The sequence below is a fragment of the Bos taurus genome, chromosome 23 (genome assembly GCF_002263795.3).
Source record: "Bos taurus isolate L1 Dominette 01449 registration number 42190680 breed Hereford chromosome 23, ARS-UCD2.0, whole genome shotgun sequence".
Taxonomy (NCBI): Eukaryota; Metazoa; Chordata; class Mammalia; order Artiodactyla; family Bovidae; genus Bos; species Bos taurus.
The window spans coordinates 5,016,773-5,034,759 of NC_037350.1; the positions used below are offsets into that span (position 1 = coordinate 5,016,773).

The 17,987-nt window shown below is 39.6% G+C and overlaps 1 protein-coding gene across 1 annotated transcript in view; it reads right to left on the minus strand.

Moving 5' to 3' along the window:
* Window positions 1–448: 448 nt before the first annotated feature.
* GFRAL (GDNF family receptor alpha like) overlaps window positions 449–17,987 on the minus strand; it is a 68,542-nt gene continuing 51,003 nt past the window's right edge. Inside the window, exons 7-8 of the mRNA XM_059880738.1 lie at window positions 689–784; window positions 449–560 (exon numbers count right to left, since the gene is read on the minus strand). Coding sequence (XP_059736721.1) covers window positions 484–560; window positions 689–784 — 173 coding nt within the window. The 3' untranslated portion in view covers window positions 449–483. The remainder of the gene's footprint in view (window positions 561–688; window positions 785–17,987) is intronic.

The window sequence follows — 17,987 nt, forward strand, 5'->3', positions numbered from 1 at the left end:
AGGAATAAGTTCTTTTAAAAAGATGCCTGATGAAGCCTCATTTCATACCTCACTTAATAACTGTGTACAAAAATAAGAATAAAACTCAGCTTATAAGAAATTAAAGACTATATCTTCAGGTAAATATAAAGTGTGTGAAATAGGCAACAGGTCCATTATGTGAGCAGATTAATCCTGCAAGGGATCTGAGTAAGGAATGCAGCAAAGTTCAATTTGGATTTTGTAGGAAAACAGGGGAAAAGATTGAGAGCCATTTCACTGGAAGAACGATGCATATGTGTTTATAAAATGCAGCGTGAATCGTCAGTGTGATTACACTTCCCTTACGTATGCAGACAGGGTAACGTTCTCATTGACCCCTCCCAGGATTCCTGTGTCTTAAGGGAGAAGCACTGCTCCCCAGCCCTGCTGAGCTCTGCCATTCCGATGTGTGGTCCCACGGGGCTGGTGCCCTTACAGCCTCCCTCTCTGAGCTGCATCCACTTACCTCAGTTTGACCATCAGCAGGAGAAGGATCCCGCAGGTGGCCGTCACGCACACGACACCATAGATGACTTCGCCTAGAAGTAAAAGATGTTTTTAAAGTACTGGATTTTTAGAGAGAACGAACACTAAAGATATTTTAGAGGGTGGATTTTTATTATATGTGCTGCTGAAGCAAGCACCAGAGGATGGATTTTTAACTGACCATTGAAGGAGGGATGAAATCCACTGAGAGTTATCTCCTTTGCATGTTTTCCTTTTTGCAATGCAATGCCTTTCACCTTAGACAGGGTCGGATAGTCTGAAAGAAAACAATGAAAATGAGGTGAAAGTATATCAAAGTCATGCATTATTTTTATCCCGTGGGTTGTAATTTGCTTTATAAGACAACAATTTATTTCAATAACATTATTTTAATATAATATTGGTATGATAGATTTGGGTAAAAGGGAGAACACTTTTATTCAATTTTAACAGCCTTTTTCACCTTTAATCAAATAACTGCATAATTGAAGTTGCTTTAAAAATATTACTAGAATAATGGTTACATTTTATAATACAATTCATTTTACCTTATACATAGACTAGGGAAAAAAATACAATAATTTAAGGCTGAACATTGGGATACTGAAAAACATTCCTTCATTACAAGAGTGATTGTTCGAGTGCACATTTCCCCAAGACCCACTGTATTTATGAATTTTTAGAGTACCCTCAGGGGAGTCCCTGAACCAGTCACTCTGCTCAACTCTCTACCTAGACACTTCAATATCTGGTTTTGCTCATTCCCCTATTCTGTCTCCCTTTTTGAACGACTTCATTTTATATTGGCTTTACATATGTTTGCCTTACTTAAAGGCTTTCCTGGTGGCTCAGATGGTAAAGAATCTGCCTGCAATGTGGGAGACTTGGGTTCAATCCCTGGGTTGGGAAGATCCTTTGGAGAAGGGCATAGCAACCCACTCCAGTGTTCTTGCCTGGAGAATCCCATGCAGAGGAACCTGGCAGACTACAGTCCATGGGGTCACAAAGAGTCAGGGATCCTCTTGACCCGTCCGTAGCCCTCTTCTTCTTGTCCATTTTGTCCTAAATGTATTCCACCCTCACTTCACAACTCATAAGACAAGAAGGTGCAAGCTTTGGACATTTGGACTTAACTGAGCTCTGGTTTAGGGGATTTTGTTGATAACTTTGAAGTGAAATCACCCCTAGTTTTGATTCAAGTTGACACAAACATATATGTCAAACATACCAATAATTAATTTCTTTAATGATAATGGTTCAGGTGGATTTTAAGGCTTAAAAAGAAAGAAAGAAAGAAAAGAAAAACAACGGAAACGGAGGTAGAGCCTCCATTTGAGAGAGAGTTTGCTATCTTCTGTTACAGATGTTTCACACATTTTGAAACCTAGAAGTCTGAGTGGATAGATTTTTTTTGCAGAAGTGAGTATATCAAGTAAACAGGGTATTGTATCCAATGACAACAGGCTCTGAGTGGGAGAGGAGAGAAGGCATGTTAACCAACAGTCCCATCTAGTCTTCACTCTGACCAGAACTGATGCTGTCAGGAGCCAGCTCCTTGGAGCCAAGGCGTGAGGTCCACCCTGAATACTTGGTAGAAATCACAGGAACCAGACTGTTTGAGAGCAGTAATAAAACGATCAGGGTGGGTGCAGGAGAAGCAGCCTAATATAAGAGCTATAAACGTACCTGAGTATTTTGTCACTGAACACTAATTCTCAAGGAGTTAAGACACGAGCACACAGTTCAGACATTAACTGTTAAGACATTTTTAGCTCGAGATTGTTTTAATCCCCAACTCACCTATCAGATTATCACATATTTATGGAAGTCTGACCTTCTTAGGAAGTGAAAAATCAACGTCTTCTGAATGTAAAAGCAATAGAAGTATAGCTTTTGATTTTTTTTTTCACTTTTGTGGTTATAAAATAATTCTGTTATTCACTAGAAACTCAGAATGGAAAAATTGAGCTATTTCAAATTTTTTTAAATAACAGTGGTGTTTTGGGGGGGAAGAATTAATTTCAATCAAGTTAAACATACAGATGTTTAGTGAACTAAGTGATCACAATTAAATTTTATATTTAAGTAAATTGGAATATTAAGCATACATTATTTTGCTTCTCTTTTAAATTCTATGGTGTTTTGTGACATTTTAGGTGATTCATTAAATGTAAATGTATGTAATGTGCATTGGCTGATTATTCCAATGATGCTATGGCTTTCCTTTATGAAATTCTACCCCTCAGTACATTTTGCCTAGTTAGGTATTACAATTCATCTTTATAGTAGAAAAAAGGTAGGATTTTGATTAATCAGGCTATCTTTTAGATATGTAACAGCCTAAGGTAATTGTTAAACATTCACCTAGTAAGGCTTAGAAAGAATTGTCTCATTCACTAAATTTCACTCACATGGAACTCATTAACAAAGTTATAATAGATCAATGACAGAAATGCTAGCTAATGATCCCAGTGAAAATTTTAATGTGACTAGCAGTCACTCCACAATCTTAAATATTGTACCCTGGGAGAATTCCAAATATCAGTTAGAAGAGATTAATGTTACAGAGGGTTTCTTGGCTACTGAAGCCCATTGGAGATTGTCCCCCACCTTTTATAAACAGTGAGGCTTACTGTGTTTTATAACCATGAAATTAAAGTCGGCAGAGTTAATAACTGACCTCAGTCCCACACCATCTGCTATATTTATAGATAAACATTGTCTGTGACTTGTTTATCTTAACTCCTCCCCTAGAGGAATTATATTATATTATGAACTATATTGTAAAATCCCTGTACATTTGACGGGAAATCAAGATTAATTTCAGCCTTACAGTAAGAACAAATTTAAATAGTATTCTCCCCAAATGAGCTACAGAGATGGGATCATTTCTGTCTTTTTTTTTTCTTCCAAAAATCTTACATAGCAGTGGCTGAGAGCTGATGCAGACCAAACCTCTACTTTGTATAATTTATATGAAGTAGTAAATGCATTGTAAAAAATGTGGCGGATCAAACACAAAGTCATGATTTAAAAATAAATGTCAGAGTTCTTGAGACAAATTAACTTGAGTACAAACTACAGATTTGTCAACCTTCAATTAAAGCATAACCCAGAAGACTCTGATTGGGAGAAAAATTTGATGGAAGGAACATTTTCATAGAATAATTTTTAAAATATATTAATGTATCTGTCTTTCTTTAATAGAAGTACAGTTGATTTACAATGTTGTGGTGGTTTCAGGTGTACAGCAACATGATTCAGTTTTATATGTATATTTATATATTTCATGTTGATGTATGACAGAAGCTAACAGTATTGTGCTTATCCTTAATTAAAAGTTAATAAATTATATATACACACACACACCCACACACCCACACACACACACATATATGTATATATACATTATTTTTTGGAGAAGGAAATGGCAACCCACTCCAGTACTCTTGCCTGGAGAATCCCACGGACAAAGGAGACTTAGCACTATCTACATTATTTTTAGACTCTTTTCCATTATAGGTTATTAAAAGATATTGAATATAGTTCCCTATGCTATACAGTAGGTCCTTGTTAGTTATCTCTTTTATATATAGTAGTGTATACATGTTAACCCCAAACTCTGGATTCATTCCTATTAATGAATCCCATGGCATAGTTAAAATTCTTTTGTCTTCTTTCTAAGTTTAAATAAACAGCACCAATACCATGACAACATCTTATTGAGAAGGAAAATTAAAGGATACTCTTGTGTATCCTTGGCCTGGTGTTATTTCTAATTTGGTCAATACTGTCTCACCTGAAGGTATATTAAATCCCAAATTAGAAATGAGTTTTTAATTGCTTCACTTAATGATCAGACGGAGAAGGCAATGGCAAGCCACAGTACTCTTGCCTAGAAAATCCCATGGATGGAGGAGCCTGGTAGGCTGCATTCCATGGAGTCGCTACAAGTCGGTCGCAACTGAATGACTTCACTTTCACTTTTCACTTTCATGCAATGGAGAAGGAAATGGCAACCCACTCCAGTGTTCTTGCCTGGAGAATCCCAGGGACGGGGGAGCCTGGTGGGCTGCTGTCTATGGGGTCGCACAGAGTCAGACACGACTGAAGCGACTGAGCAGCAGCAGCAGCAGCAATGATCAGAATTGAGATTCCATACATCATGGACTCTGAATCATCGGTGTATGAAATCCTCCTTCTAAAGTGGATTGAAGGGGCATTGCTGCTGGGAGAATGGAAAATATATCAGCAGTTACAAATCTGAAAAGCCTATACATTATTAATTGATAAATCAAGATTAAACACCTACCATAGATATAATACCATTGCTATTAAAATGTATGCCTTGAAACTAAACCAACTAAGTAATATGCTTCCCTTAAGCAGTTATAACAGGAATCAACAAGGCATATTATTTTATTTAATTCATAAACTTCAAAGAAAAGTATGTCTTAGGTTTATCTTCTCCTACTGTGGCTAAACTCATGGTAGTTGCCAGGGGCTGGGGTGACACAGAAACTTGGGTTATGTAGTCAATGGGTATAACATTTCAGTTATGCAAAATGAATGAGTCTAGGAATCTATTGTATACCATAGGGCCTATTGTTAACAATGCTTACATTTTTCCAGAAAGAGTAGATCCTAGGTTACCCGTCACGGATCAGTCCCCTTCTTGGATCACAAAAGGGCTTGCAAAACTCAATGAAGCTATGAGTCAAGCTGTGCAGGGCCACCCAAGACTGATGGGTCATAGTAGAGTGTTCTGACAAAACGTGATCCTCTGGAAGAGGGAACAAATCACCCCAGGATACTTGCCATGAGAACCTCATGAACTGTATAAAAGACCAAAAAGATATGACGCCAAAAGATGAGTCCCCCAGGTCTGAAGGTGTCCAGCATGCTACTGGGGAAGAGTGGAGCAGAATTACCAATAGTCCCAGAATGAATGAAGCGGCTGGCTCAAAGTGAATATGACACTCAGTTGTGGACGTGTCTGGTGAGGAAAATAAAATCCAGTGCTGCAAAGAACAGTATTACATAGGAACCTGAAATATTAGGTCCACGAATCAAGCAAAATTGGATGTGGTCAAATAGGAGATGGTAAGAATAAACATTGCCATCCTAGGAATCAGTGAACTAAGATGGATAGGAATGGGTGAATTTAATTCAGATGACCATTATATCTTCTACTGTGGGCAAGAATCCCACAGAATAAACTGAGTAGCTCCCATAATCAACAAGAGTCCTAAATACAGTACTTGGGTGCAACCTCAAAAATGAGAGAATGATCTCGGTTTGTTTCCAAGGCAAGCCATTCAACATCACAGAAATCCAAGTCATGCCCCTCCCGTGGACACCAAAGAAACTGAAGTTGATCGGTTCTATGAAGACCTAGAAGACCTCCTAGAATAACACCTAAAGAAAGATGTCCTATTCATCATTGGGGATTGGAATGCAAAAGTAGGAAGTCAAGATATATCTGGAACAACAGACAAGTTTGGCCTTGGGGAACAAAATGAAGTAGGGCAAAAGTTAGCAGAAATCTGCTAATATAATGCACTAGTCATAGAAAATACCCTTTTGCAACAACACAAGAGACTTTATACACGGGCATCACTAGATGGTCAATACCAAAATCAAATTGATCACATTCTTTGTAGGCAAAGATGGAGAAGCTGTACAGTCAGCAAAAACAAGACCCAGAGGTGACAGTGGCTCAGATCATCAGCTTCTCATGGCAAAATTCAGGCTTAAATTAAAGAAAAACAGGAAATACAATGGGCCAGCAAGGTAAGACTTGCATCCTGTATGAATTCACAGTAGAGGCAACGAATAGATTCAAGGGACTACATCTGGTTAACAGTGTGCTTGAAGAACTATGGACAGAGATCTGTACAGGAGGTGGTGAACAAAACCATCCCAAAGAAAAAGGAAAGCAAAGACAGTGTGGTTACCTGAGGCGGCTTTACAAATAGCGGAAGAAGGAAGATAAGTGAAAAGCAAGGGAGAGAGAGAAAGTTACATCCAATTAAACCCAGAGTTCCAAAAAATAACTAGAAGAGACAGGAAGGCCTTCTTCCATGAACAGTCCTTAATGATAGAAGAAAACAATAAAAGGGGAAAGACTAGAGAGCTCTTCAGGAAAACTAGAAACATCATGGGAGCATTCTGCCCAAAGAAGTGTACAGTAAAGGATAAAAATGGTGGAGACCTAGTAGACGCTGAAGAGATCAAGAACAGATGGAAAGAATACATGGAAGAACTGTATAAAAAAGATCTCAGTGAACTGTATTACTGTGATGGAGTGGTTAGTCATCCAGGGCCAGACATTCTGGAGGGTGAAGTCAAATGGGCCTGAGGAAGCACTGCTGTTAATAAGGCTAGGGGATGTGATGAAAGTCCAGCGGAACTCTTCAAATCCCTGAAGGACGATGCCATCTAGGTACATTCATTATGTCAGCAAATCTGGAAGACCCAGCAGTGGCCACAGGACCAGAAAAGGTCAATCCTCATCCCATTTCCCAAGAAGGGTAGTACCAAAGAATGTGCTAACCATCAGACAATTGCAGTCATCTCGCATGCTAGTAAGGTCATGCTTAAAATCTTGCATTTGAGGCTTCAGCATTATGCAAACCAAGAACTTCCAGATGTCCAAGCTGGTTTAGAAAAGAAAGAGAAATTAGAGATCAAATTGCCAACATTCACTGGATTATAGAGAAAGCAAGGGAATTTCAGTTAAACATCTATCTGTTTCAAAGACTACGCTAAAGCCTTTGACTGTGTAGATCATGACAAATTGTGGAAAGCTCTTAGATGGGAATACCAGACCATCTTACCCATCTCCTGAGAAACCTGGATGTGGGTCAAGAAGCAACAGTTAGAAGCCTGTATGGAACAACTGATTGGTTCAAGATTGAGAAAGAAGTACGACAGGGCTGTCTGCTGTCAGCCTGTTTGTGTAACCAATACACTGAGCTGAGCAAATCATGAGAAACGCTGGGCTGAATGAGTTACGAGCTGAAATCAAGATAGGTTGGAGAAACATCAGCAACCACAGATACCACTTTAATGCAGAAAGTGAAGAGGAACTAATGAGCTTCTTGATGAGGGTGAAGGAGGAGAGTGAAAAAGCCAGCTTAAGACTAGGTTTATAAAAAACCAAGATCATGGCATCTGGCCCCAATACTGAATGGAAAATAGAAGGGAGAAGTTGGAAGTACTGACAGATTTCCTCTCCTTGAGCTTTAGAATCACTGCAGACAGTAACTGCAGCCATGAAATCAGAAGACGATTGCTTCTTGGCAAGAAAGCAATGACAAACCTAGATAGCGTGTTGAAAAACAGAGACATTACTCTGCCAACAAAAGTCCACATTGTCAAGACTATGGTCTTCCCAGTGGTCATGTATGGTTGTGAGATCTGGACCATAAAGAAGGTAGAAAGCCAAAGAATTGATGCCTTTGAACTGTGGTGCTGGAGAAAACTGAAAGTCCCTTGGACTGCAGGGAGATCAAACCAGTCCATCTTAAAGGAGATAAACCCTAAATATTCACTGGAAGGACTGATGCTGAAGCTCCAGTATTTTGGTCATCTGATGCGAACAGCCAACTCACTGGAAAACTCTCTGAGGCTGGGAAAAGAAGGAGAAGAGGGCATCAGAGGATGAGATGGCTGGACGGCCTCTGATGGAATGGACATGAACTTGGACAAACTCCGGAAGATGGTGAGGGACAAGGAGGCCAGGCATACTGCAGTCCATGGGGTCACAAACAGTCTGACACAACTGGGCGACTCAACAACAACATCTTAGGTTTAATGTTCAAAATGGTGCCAAAGGAAAGTTCGTGAACCTGATGCACAGTGATGGCAAACAAACCAAAACATCAGAATTTGGAACACAGAAAGTTTTGCTGCAGAGCCCAGAAAGGAGAACAGGTGGCTTACGCTCAAAATACCCCACAATCCCTGTAGGGAAGTGTTTTTAAAGGCCAGGTGAAGGGAGGGGTCACAGGGTACGCGATCAGCTTGTGCACAGTTTTCTGATTGGTTGATACTGAGCTAGCTGGGCAGTTAATGTCATCAATCCTTAGGCACCAGAAGGTCCAGACTACATGCTCATGGTCATCAAGTAGTTAATTTCCTTCATTTGGTGGTGGTTTTAGCATCTGGAGAAGGAAATGGCAACCCACTCCAGTATTCTTGCTTGGAAAATCCCATGGACTGAGGAGCCTGATAGGCTATAGTCCATGGGGTTGCAAAGAGTCTGACATGACTAAGCGACTTTACTCTCTCTTACTCTTAGCATCTGAAAAACTCATAAAATATGCATCAGATGTTAGGAGCTAAAGAAGGGGGTCTGCCCCGGGAAAGGCCCACAAGGTCCTGCTTGTTTACATTATCACACAAAGTAAAAGGAATTCCCTGATGATCCACTGGTGAAGTCTCCATGCTTCCAATGCAGGGGGCGCAGGTTCAGTTCCTGATGGGGGAACTAAGACCCCTTATGCCATGCAGCTTGGGCCAAACAAATAATAATAATGGAGAACAGCAGGACACCTTAGAGGTGATGGATATGCTTGTGATACAGATTATGGTGATGGTTTTACAGTATCTGCAATATCTTCAAACTCATCAAACTATATTAAACATGTATAGCTTTCTGTATGTCAAAACCAGGGCACATATAAATGAATTAATAAATCTTTAAGAGCTGGAATAGGAAATGGCAACCCACTCCAGTATTCTTGCCTGGAAAATTCCATGGACAGAGGAGCCTGGTAGGCTACAGTCCATGGGGTCACGAAGAGTTGCACACAACTGAGTGACTGAGCACACGTACCTTCAAGAGCATTTGCCTTGATCCTTGTCATGAGCCAGAAGTTCAGTGTGAGACAAGGACTACATTGACAAGCCTGGTAACTGATCTTTTATCCATGATTGAATGACAGTAGTGTTCACACATCTAGTGGATTTGCTGTGATTAGGGTGAGTTTCAACTGCATTACTAAGATATCTCAAATATTCACATTTCTTTAATAGTTTCTGCAAATAATGAAATAGTCACAAGAAATGGCTTTTGGAATGCCAATTATACTATTTCTGATAACTGACACTAGATTTGATCAACATCATGTTAGAAAGCTATGATTTTAAAAGTTGAAACTAAAACAGAAGTCTGTCATCTGCAGTATGGCGCTCATACAACATGACTCTAAAGATAGAGATTGAAAATAGGAACAGAATCTATCTGTAGGGGCTTCCCAGGAGGCACTAGTAGTAGAGAACCTGCCTGCCAATGCAGGAGACATAAGAGACATAGGTTCAGATTCAGGCCCTGGGTCAGGAAGATCCCCTGGAGGAGGGCATTCTCCAGTACTCTTGCCTGGAGAATCCAAAGACAGAGGAGCCTGGTGAGCTACAGCCCATAGGGTCACAAAGAGTCAGACACAACTGAAGTGGCATGCATACATGAATGTATCTGTAAATACACAGATTTGCATGTAGGCCAGAATTACAAAATTTGGTGGGACTTCTTAGACTATTTTAGTCAAAATTTCTGCAGTGATGCATTCTGCCTCATTCTTGACTGTCATCGCCATCTCAGGAATGAGCCATTTAATACTTTCTACTCTTCCAAATACGATTGATGGTCAGTTCAAATTAGAATGGAAAGTAGCTTTCAGACTGCTCCTTTATCAACTCAAGGTGAGGAATCTACTTTCCTTCCTTGGCATTGCTGCCTAGTTTCTGACTCCTGTGTGCATATCTGTGTTTGTGGGAGAAAAAGAGGGAGCGAGAAATCACACTGTAAGCAGGCCACATAGTCATGCTTTTCAAACATTAATATGAATCTCTGTATATCTTAAAATGCCAGTTTGGATTCAGTAGATCTGGGATAATGCAGAGATTCTGAATCTCTTAAAACTTCTCAGGTGCTGCTGCTGCTGCTTCTGGCAAATATAATATAATATATATCTACATATATATATGTTCATATATCTGTACATAGAATGGGAGAGAATGTGCACGTACATACTAAGGCAACATACAAAATGCTTCACTTCCATGTATATGGCTTAATATCAATACTTTACAAGGCACTTTGACAGACACTGTTTAAATTTTAGAATGACTAGCTACACAGGAAATATTAGCTTGTCTTAAAGGAACTCAGACTCAGAATATTTGCCCAAGGTCACAGAGTCGATGAATGGTGAAAATGTGATTTGTGGCAAAAATTTTTTTATCAATTATATATTTTAAAAATCTATGGAGACTACAAAAACATGTAAAACATTTTCAGCTTTTTCCAATGTAGCGGCCAACTGGATTAGAAAATAGATTAAAAAAAAAAGGAAATAGATTTGAAAAATAATAAAGACCAGTTGAATTTGATAGTGCTATACAGTAAGAAACATTTAGTAATATGTGATCACAAATGTCTATGGTTATATCTGTAAGTTTGAGTCTTAAAGTGGAAAAAAGTATATGTAAATATATTTCTGTTGCCAAAATTCACAATAGAAGACATAAAATCTAATAAAATGTCTCGTATGTAGCTGTAGGATTTTTCAATGTCTTGCACATACCTTTGAGATATGTTCATCATTTTCAAGGTCATCAAATAAATCACCACTCTAACTTTGACATTTAACAGAAATAGGAAAAAAAAAAAAGAATGCCATAATTTTCAAGGTGGTTGCCTTAGATTTTGATATCAATAGAATATTTCTGTTTTTACAGATGTAGAGTTAGGACCATATGTAAAACTTTCCAGAATATTCCCTAGGCAAAGGGCATACAAAGAATAATACACAAAAGCTCAGTGTAACTATTTAAAATCAGACTTGGCTATTTTTTTGCTTGCTTTAGCATACATCTACATCAATACAACTGAGTCTCAGATAAAAAATATAAAGCAACCCATGGTTTAAATCTGTCAATATCTGGCATGAGTTTAATAGAATAAAATGTGTTTCCAAAGTTGAACGTTTTCAAGTAACTTTTATCTTGAATTATATAAATACTAGGAGATCTTGTAATAAGACAAATGTAAGCTAAGAATAGAAATAACTTACACTATACCTTATCAATTTTATAAGTTTATGTTTTCATATATGGAGGATTTTATGTACAAAATTTTTTAATGAAAAAGTATATGTAACACATGTGTACCAGATTCATGTTGATGTATGGCAAAACCAATACAATATTGTAAAGTAAAAAAATAAAAATAAAAAACTTCATGAATTTTCACTGAAAAAAAAAAGTATATGTGATAATGCCATTAATTGTCCAGATAGCTTTCTAATGTCCACATTTGGAATTAACAGATTCACTAGTATCTAGCCTTTTGGAACTGTATAAGAGTTTGTCTGGCTGGGGTACACAATGTTTTCATGAGCTGATGGAAAACACCAAGGGAAAGGGAGGGAAATAAAATAAAGGATAGAGATACATTTTTGGAGAGTCTTCACAGTTATTTGGAATGATGAGATGATTCAGAAAGCTTTGTAAGTTACTGAGTTTTAAAATGGAAAAAAAAGTTTAATTGCAGTATTTCTTCACTGCACATACATTTGTAAGTCTTCAGGGAGAAGTTGACGACCAAAGTATGATAAATGCTGTTAATTTTCCTTAGACGGCACCCTTCTTAAGAATAGACACCATATCCATCTAGTTTACAATATAACATGAATGTCACAATGCCATGTCCATGCAGTTATCTGATGGCAGAAAGTGTATATTAGCAACTTTCACATCTGAAATAGCACATCTGTCACTGCCTAATGACATACATGGTATGGTAGCTCAGTGGTAAAGAATCTGCCTCTGAAAAAGGAAAGGAGGCCGCCTGCAATACAGGAGACAGAGATTCGATCCCTGGGTTGGGAAGATCCCCTGGAGAAGGAAGTGGCAACCCACTTCAGATTTCTTGCCTGGAAATCCCATGGACAGAGGACCCTGGTGGACTACAGTTCAAGGGGCCATAAGAGTCAGATACGACTTAGTGACCGAACCACCACACCATAAAATTATATTATATTTAGTTCTTTCTCATCTTTAACTGATGTTAGCCAAGGATCTTCACATTAATCACATATTTTCACATATTGTCACCACTTCTTAAAATGCAAATTCATTGTCCCAACTGCAATGCATATGGGTACTTGGCCAACAAAAATCTATTAAGATGCTATTTCACTTGATGATTAATTTTGTCTGGTTTCTTCACTGATGGGCAAAGATTAAACATCTTGGTCATTAGTAAAGGAGATAACTAACAGCAAGAATTTTGAGAATTTATCTGAGTTCCACTTTTCCTATTTGTAAAATGAGACTAGCAACATCTATGTTTGTGAGGTTTTTTGATAGTGAAAACTAATATTAAAGTAAGAGAGCTCTTGGGGACTTCTATGAGAACAAAGTACACTCGTGGGAAGGGAAGGGCAATAAGGATAAGAAAAGGGATTCCTTTGATAGTTATTTTTCTTTTTTCATTTATTTATTTGGCTGTGCTGGGTCTTAGTTGCATGCGGCATGTGGGATCTAGTTCCTTGATCAGGGATTGAATCTGGGCTCCCTGCATTGGAAATAAGGAGTCTTAGCCACTAGACCTGGTAGGCTGCAGTCCATGGGGTCACTAAGAGTCGGACACGACTGAGCGACTTCACTTTCACTTTTCACTTTCATGCATTGGAGGAGGAAATGGCAACCCACTCCAGTGTTCTTGCCTGGAGAATCCCAGGGACCGGGGAGCCTGGTGGGCTGCCGTCTATGGGGTCAAACAGAGTTGGACAGGACTGAAGCGACTTAGTAGCAGCAGCAGCAGCCACTAGACCAACCAGGGAAGTCCCGAGATGGTTACTTTTCTCCTCTTTTTTCCCCTTCCTTTCATTTCTCCCTTGCTTCCTTTCCATGGAAAGATCTCCTGGGGCCAACTGACTGAAGTAGAACATCTTATCATTTTCGATTTCAGAAACCTGACTCCAGGTAGACACAGTAAAGTGAAAGTTTGTTAGGAGAGGCAAAGTTTTCTAAGCTGTACCATGAAACACTAGCTCTGAAGAATACTTTCATGTGCTAGAAAATAAAAAAGTCCATAAGTAAATGACTTCAGAAATTTCTAGATTACACAGAATAAATCATGGGCTTTTTTTTATGCAAATATTTTCAAAATTTGTTTTTAGCTATACCAGTGGGGCACACTTTACCAAAATTTATTTTCTCTGTAGGTTATATCTGGGAATCCATTAAAAATTTTTGTAAAGCACAGACCTACATTATTTATAGACAAATATTTATGTATTTGTGTGGGCATAAGATGTTTATCAAGGATTCTTATTTGTATTTAGTTAACAGAAGTTCATAGAACACCATACAGATAGTGTTCTGTGTCCATCAACGTAGGTACTAATTTAGGTACTAATTTATAATCCTTTCCTCTACTAAGTGCACGTATTTCCAAGCACCTGACACCAAAATTTCTCTTGTTCTCTACTCCGGGGAGTCAAGCAAAATTTTCAGCCTGTGGTTTGGGAGAAGGCTGACTGCCCAAATGCTACTCTCATTGCCTCTTGGAGTGGTTGGCATGATGCAACATTAATTCCAGGTTTACTGTCAATTTATCTGCTATTCTTCAATTCCTAAATTTGTCCACGTGGGATGTGGAGAATTTAGAATCTGCTCCCTACTTCAGAGAGCCATTCCAGCAGAACTAGGAGTTTATGGATCATTTATACCTAGTCGCCTATAAATGTCCACAGGACCATAGGATAGAACCAGCATATTGGACCCAAGTAAGTTGGAGAAGATTCTTGAGAGTCCCTTGGACTGCGAGGAGATCCAACCAGTCCATCCTAAAGGAGATCAGTCCTGGGTGTTCACTGGAAGGACTGATGCTGAAGCTGAAGCTTCAATACTTTGGCCACCTCATGCGAAGAGTTGACTCATTTGACAAGACCCTGATGCTGGGAGGGATTGGGGGCAGGAGGAGAAAGGGATGAGAGAGGATGAGATGGCTGGATGGCATCACCGACTCAAAGGACATGAGTTTAAGTGAACTCTGGGAGTTGGTGATGGACAGGGAAGCCTGGCGTGCTGTGATTCATGGGGTCGCAAAGAGTCGGACATGACTGAGCGACTGAACTGAACTGAACTGAATGATCTCCCAGTTGAGTAATTATTTCCTACTTCAAGACTAGGACCGTGGTACTTAACATGGTGTATATTTGTAGGATTATACATGACCCTGTTCTTGATGTAATTTCGGATAAGGTGAAAATGTGATTCATGTGCAGTGGGAATTGACAAGGGACATCTCGGGGAAAGGGACACTTCTGATGAATGGTGGGAAATAAGGCTAATTTACATTCTGGGTGTCCTTGAAAATTGAATAAAGGCCTTTAGATGTGGAAGCAATGAAAGCAAGGGCCATGGGAAGCCCACAGAAATAACATGATCAGGACAGAGTTTGAGAATTTGTCTATCCTTGGTAGAGAGATGTAAGGAGGAAGGGACAGTAGCAGTCTAGGCTTGAGAAGGTGAAAACTGAAAATCTGTGAGAGAAGCTAGAGCAGAGAAGAGACCCAGTGTAAGGGCATATTTCACAAAGTGATGTCTGTTGGAAATCAGAGTCATGCAGGGCAGAGTAGCAGAAGCATCAGAATCAGATCTGAAGTCTTTCTCACTCCGACAGTGTCATTTTGGGTAACTTACTGCTCCTCTCCTCTCTTGAAAATGGGATAATGCCAACCACAAAATTTAATTAAAAATTGAAAGTATGTAACGAGAGTTCAGAACTGTGTTTGGTACAAAATAAGTGCTCAATAAATTACACCATTTAAAAATATTATCTAATTTAGAGTATTACTTGATATGAAAAGTACAGAGTTAAACAAAAAATGACCTTTAGGTTCTTGAGAGGACGCAATGTACCGGAATAGATTTGAAGTGAATGATAAAAGAGTCGTAGAGGGCAGAACTGTAATGCTTACCTGTCTACTTTTCAACCTCAGGGTAAAGAACCTTGGCTTTGGAACCAGAACTCCATCACAGTCTTAGTTGAGTCATCCACTGGCTGCAACAGCCTTGGACAAGTTACCTTAATCTCTGAGCCGCAGGCTGCTCACATGTAGAAAGGGATTTGAGATAGACTGTATGATTTTACTTGATTTTAAAATTGAAGTACAGTTGAGTCACAAAGTGTGTTAATTTCAGGTGTACAGCCAAGTGATTAAGATATGCATATATATGCTTTTTCAGATTCTTTTCTGTTATGATTTATCACTGAATATTGAATATAGCTCCTTATGCTATACAGTAGGTTCTTATTTTTTTATATACAGTAGCGTATATCTTGGAGAAGGCAATGGCACCCCACTCCAGTACTCTTGCCTGGAAAATCCCATGGATGGAGGAGCCTGGAAGGTTGCAGTCCATGGGTCGCTGAGGGTCGGACACAACTGGGCGACTTCACTTTCACTTTTCACTTTCATGTACTGGAGAAGGAAATGGCAACCCACTCCAGTGTTCTTGCCTGGAGAATCCCAGGGAGGGGGGAGCCTGGTGGGCTGCCGTCTATGGGGTCACACAGAGTCGGACACGACTGAAGCGACTTAGCAGCAGCAGCAGTGTATATCTGTTAATCCCAAACTCCTAACCTATCCCTCCCCTTAGATTGTATTATTTTGCAGGAAGATTGACTCCTCTTTCACTCTAAAGGATTATATGCCCATCACCCATGCCATGTGACTTAGAGGACCACTTTATTTGGGAAGAATCTGTTTATTAGCCCACTGCCATTGGGCTTGACCTTGACTTGAATTAGTAAAATATATGAGCAGAGGCAACGTGTATGTTATATTCAAGCAGAGGCTTGAGTGAGTCCATTGCTTGGTTTTTGTCTCTGCCATGAGAATGTCATGTTCCAAAGAGTGGCCATGCCTTTAGCCTAAGTGTAGAAATGGGGGGCAGAGCCTCAGCTAACAGTCCAGAGCTGCCTACACGTGACAGAAGCTAGAAATCAGTCTTTGGGTTTATAAGTCACTGAATTTTGGTTAGTGTACCTAACTGCCTACCCCTGCAAAAGCTGACTCATTCGGGGGTAATAATATAGCACAAATGAAAATTGTTAACAAAAGGTAGGTTATTAATAATATTACCTCTTTATCTTCTCTCCTCTCTTATGTCTCTCAATTGAATGGTAGGTAGAGGGAGAATAAAAAAGTGAAAAAAAGTTTAAAGAAAGGTGAGAAAAGAGAAGACAGAGACCTGACTTGGACAAAGGTGGGGAGACCTTTGAAGAATGGCCTTCATCTTAGGGATAAGAATGCTTTTCTCTTTTGGCCCATGGGATAGTCATGCAGTCTCTCCTTCTCTCTCATGCATCAGTGCTAATGTCAAGTTCGTGAGTGTGAGCTCAATCACTCAGTCATGTTGGAGGCTCCTCCATCCATGGGATTTCCAGGGAAGGATACTGGAGGGGGTTGCCATTTCTTCCTTCAGGAGATCTTCCTGACCCAGGGATCAAACCTGTGTCTCCTGTTGACCTCCTGCTTTGCAGGTGGATTATTTATTGCTGAGCTACCAGGGAAGCCCAATGTCAAGTTCACCTTACTCTTAAAAATAAATATGAGATGTAACATCATTATCTCTACAGGGATTAAACTATACCACAATCAAATAGGGCCCCATTATTTTTATTCCTAATCTCCTTTGACTTGCATTACAAGATTTCCCAGCTGTTTTTTTTTTTTTTTTTACATTAAATAAACCAATATAGTCATAATGAGAATTGGAAATAAAGAGAGGCTAGGCTTCCCTGGTGGCTCAGATGTTAAAGCGTCTGCCTTCAATGTGGGAGACCTGGGTTTGATCCCTGGGTTGGGAAGATCCCCTGGAGAAGGAAATGGCGCCCCACTCCAGTATTCTTGCCTAGAGAATCCCATGGATGGAGGAGCCTGGCAGGCTACAGTCTATGAGGTCGAAAAGAGTCGGACATGACTGAGCGGCTTCACTTTCACTTTCAACAGTAAGTATAGACAATAGAGTAGTGTGAGGAACACTATAGATTGTGGAGAGAGGTCAACTCTTATTTAAAGCCACAGACTCAAATCCTTGCTCTAAAATATGTTAAGGGACTTCCTTGGTGTTCCAGCGGTTAGGAACTTGCCTGCTAATGCAGGGGACATGGGTCTGATCTCTGGTCTGGAAAGATTCCACATGCCTTGGGGCAACTAAGCCCCGGCACCACAACCACTGAAGCCTGTGTGCCTAGCGCCTGTGCTCCAGAACAAGAGGAGCCCCTGCGATGAGAAGCCTGCTCACCACAGCTAGAGGGCAGCCCTTGCTTGCAGCAACCAGAGAGAGCCCTCATGCAGCATCAAAGACCCAGGGTGGCCAAAACACATAAATAAAATTTTAAAAACATAAAATATGCTAAATATGTGACCAGGGGTACTTAACAAACACGCTTC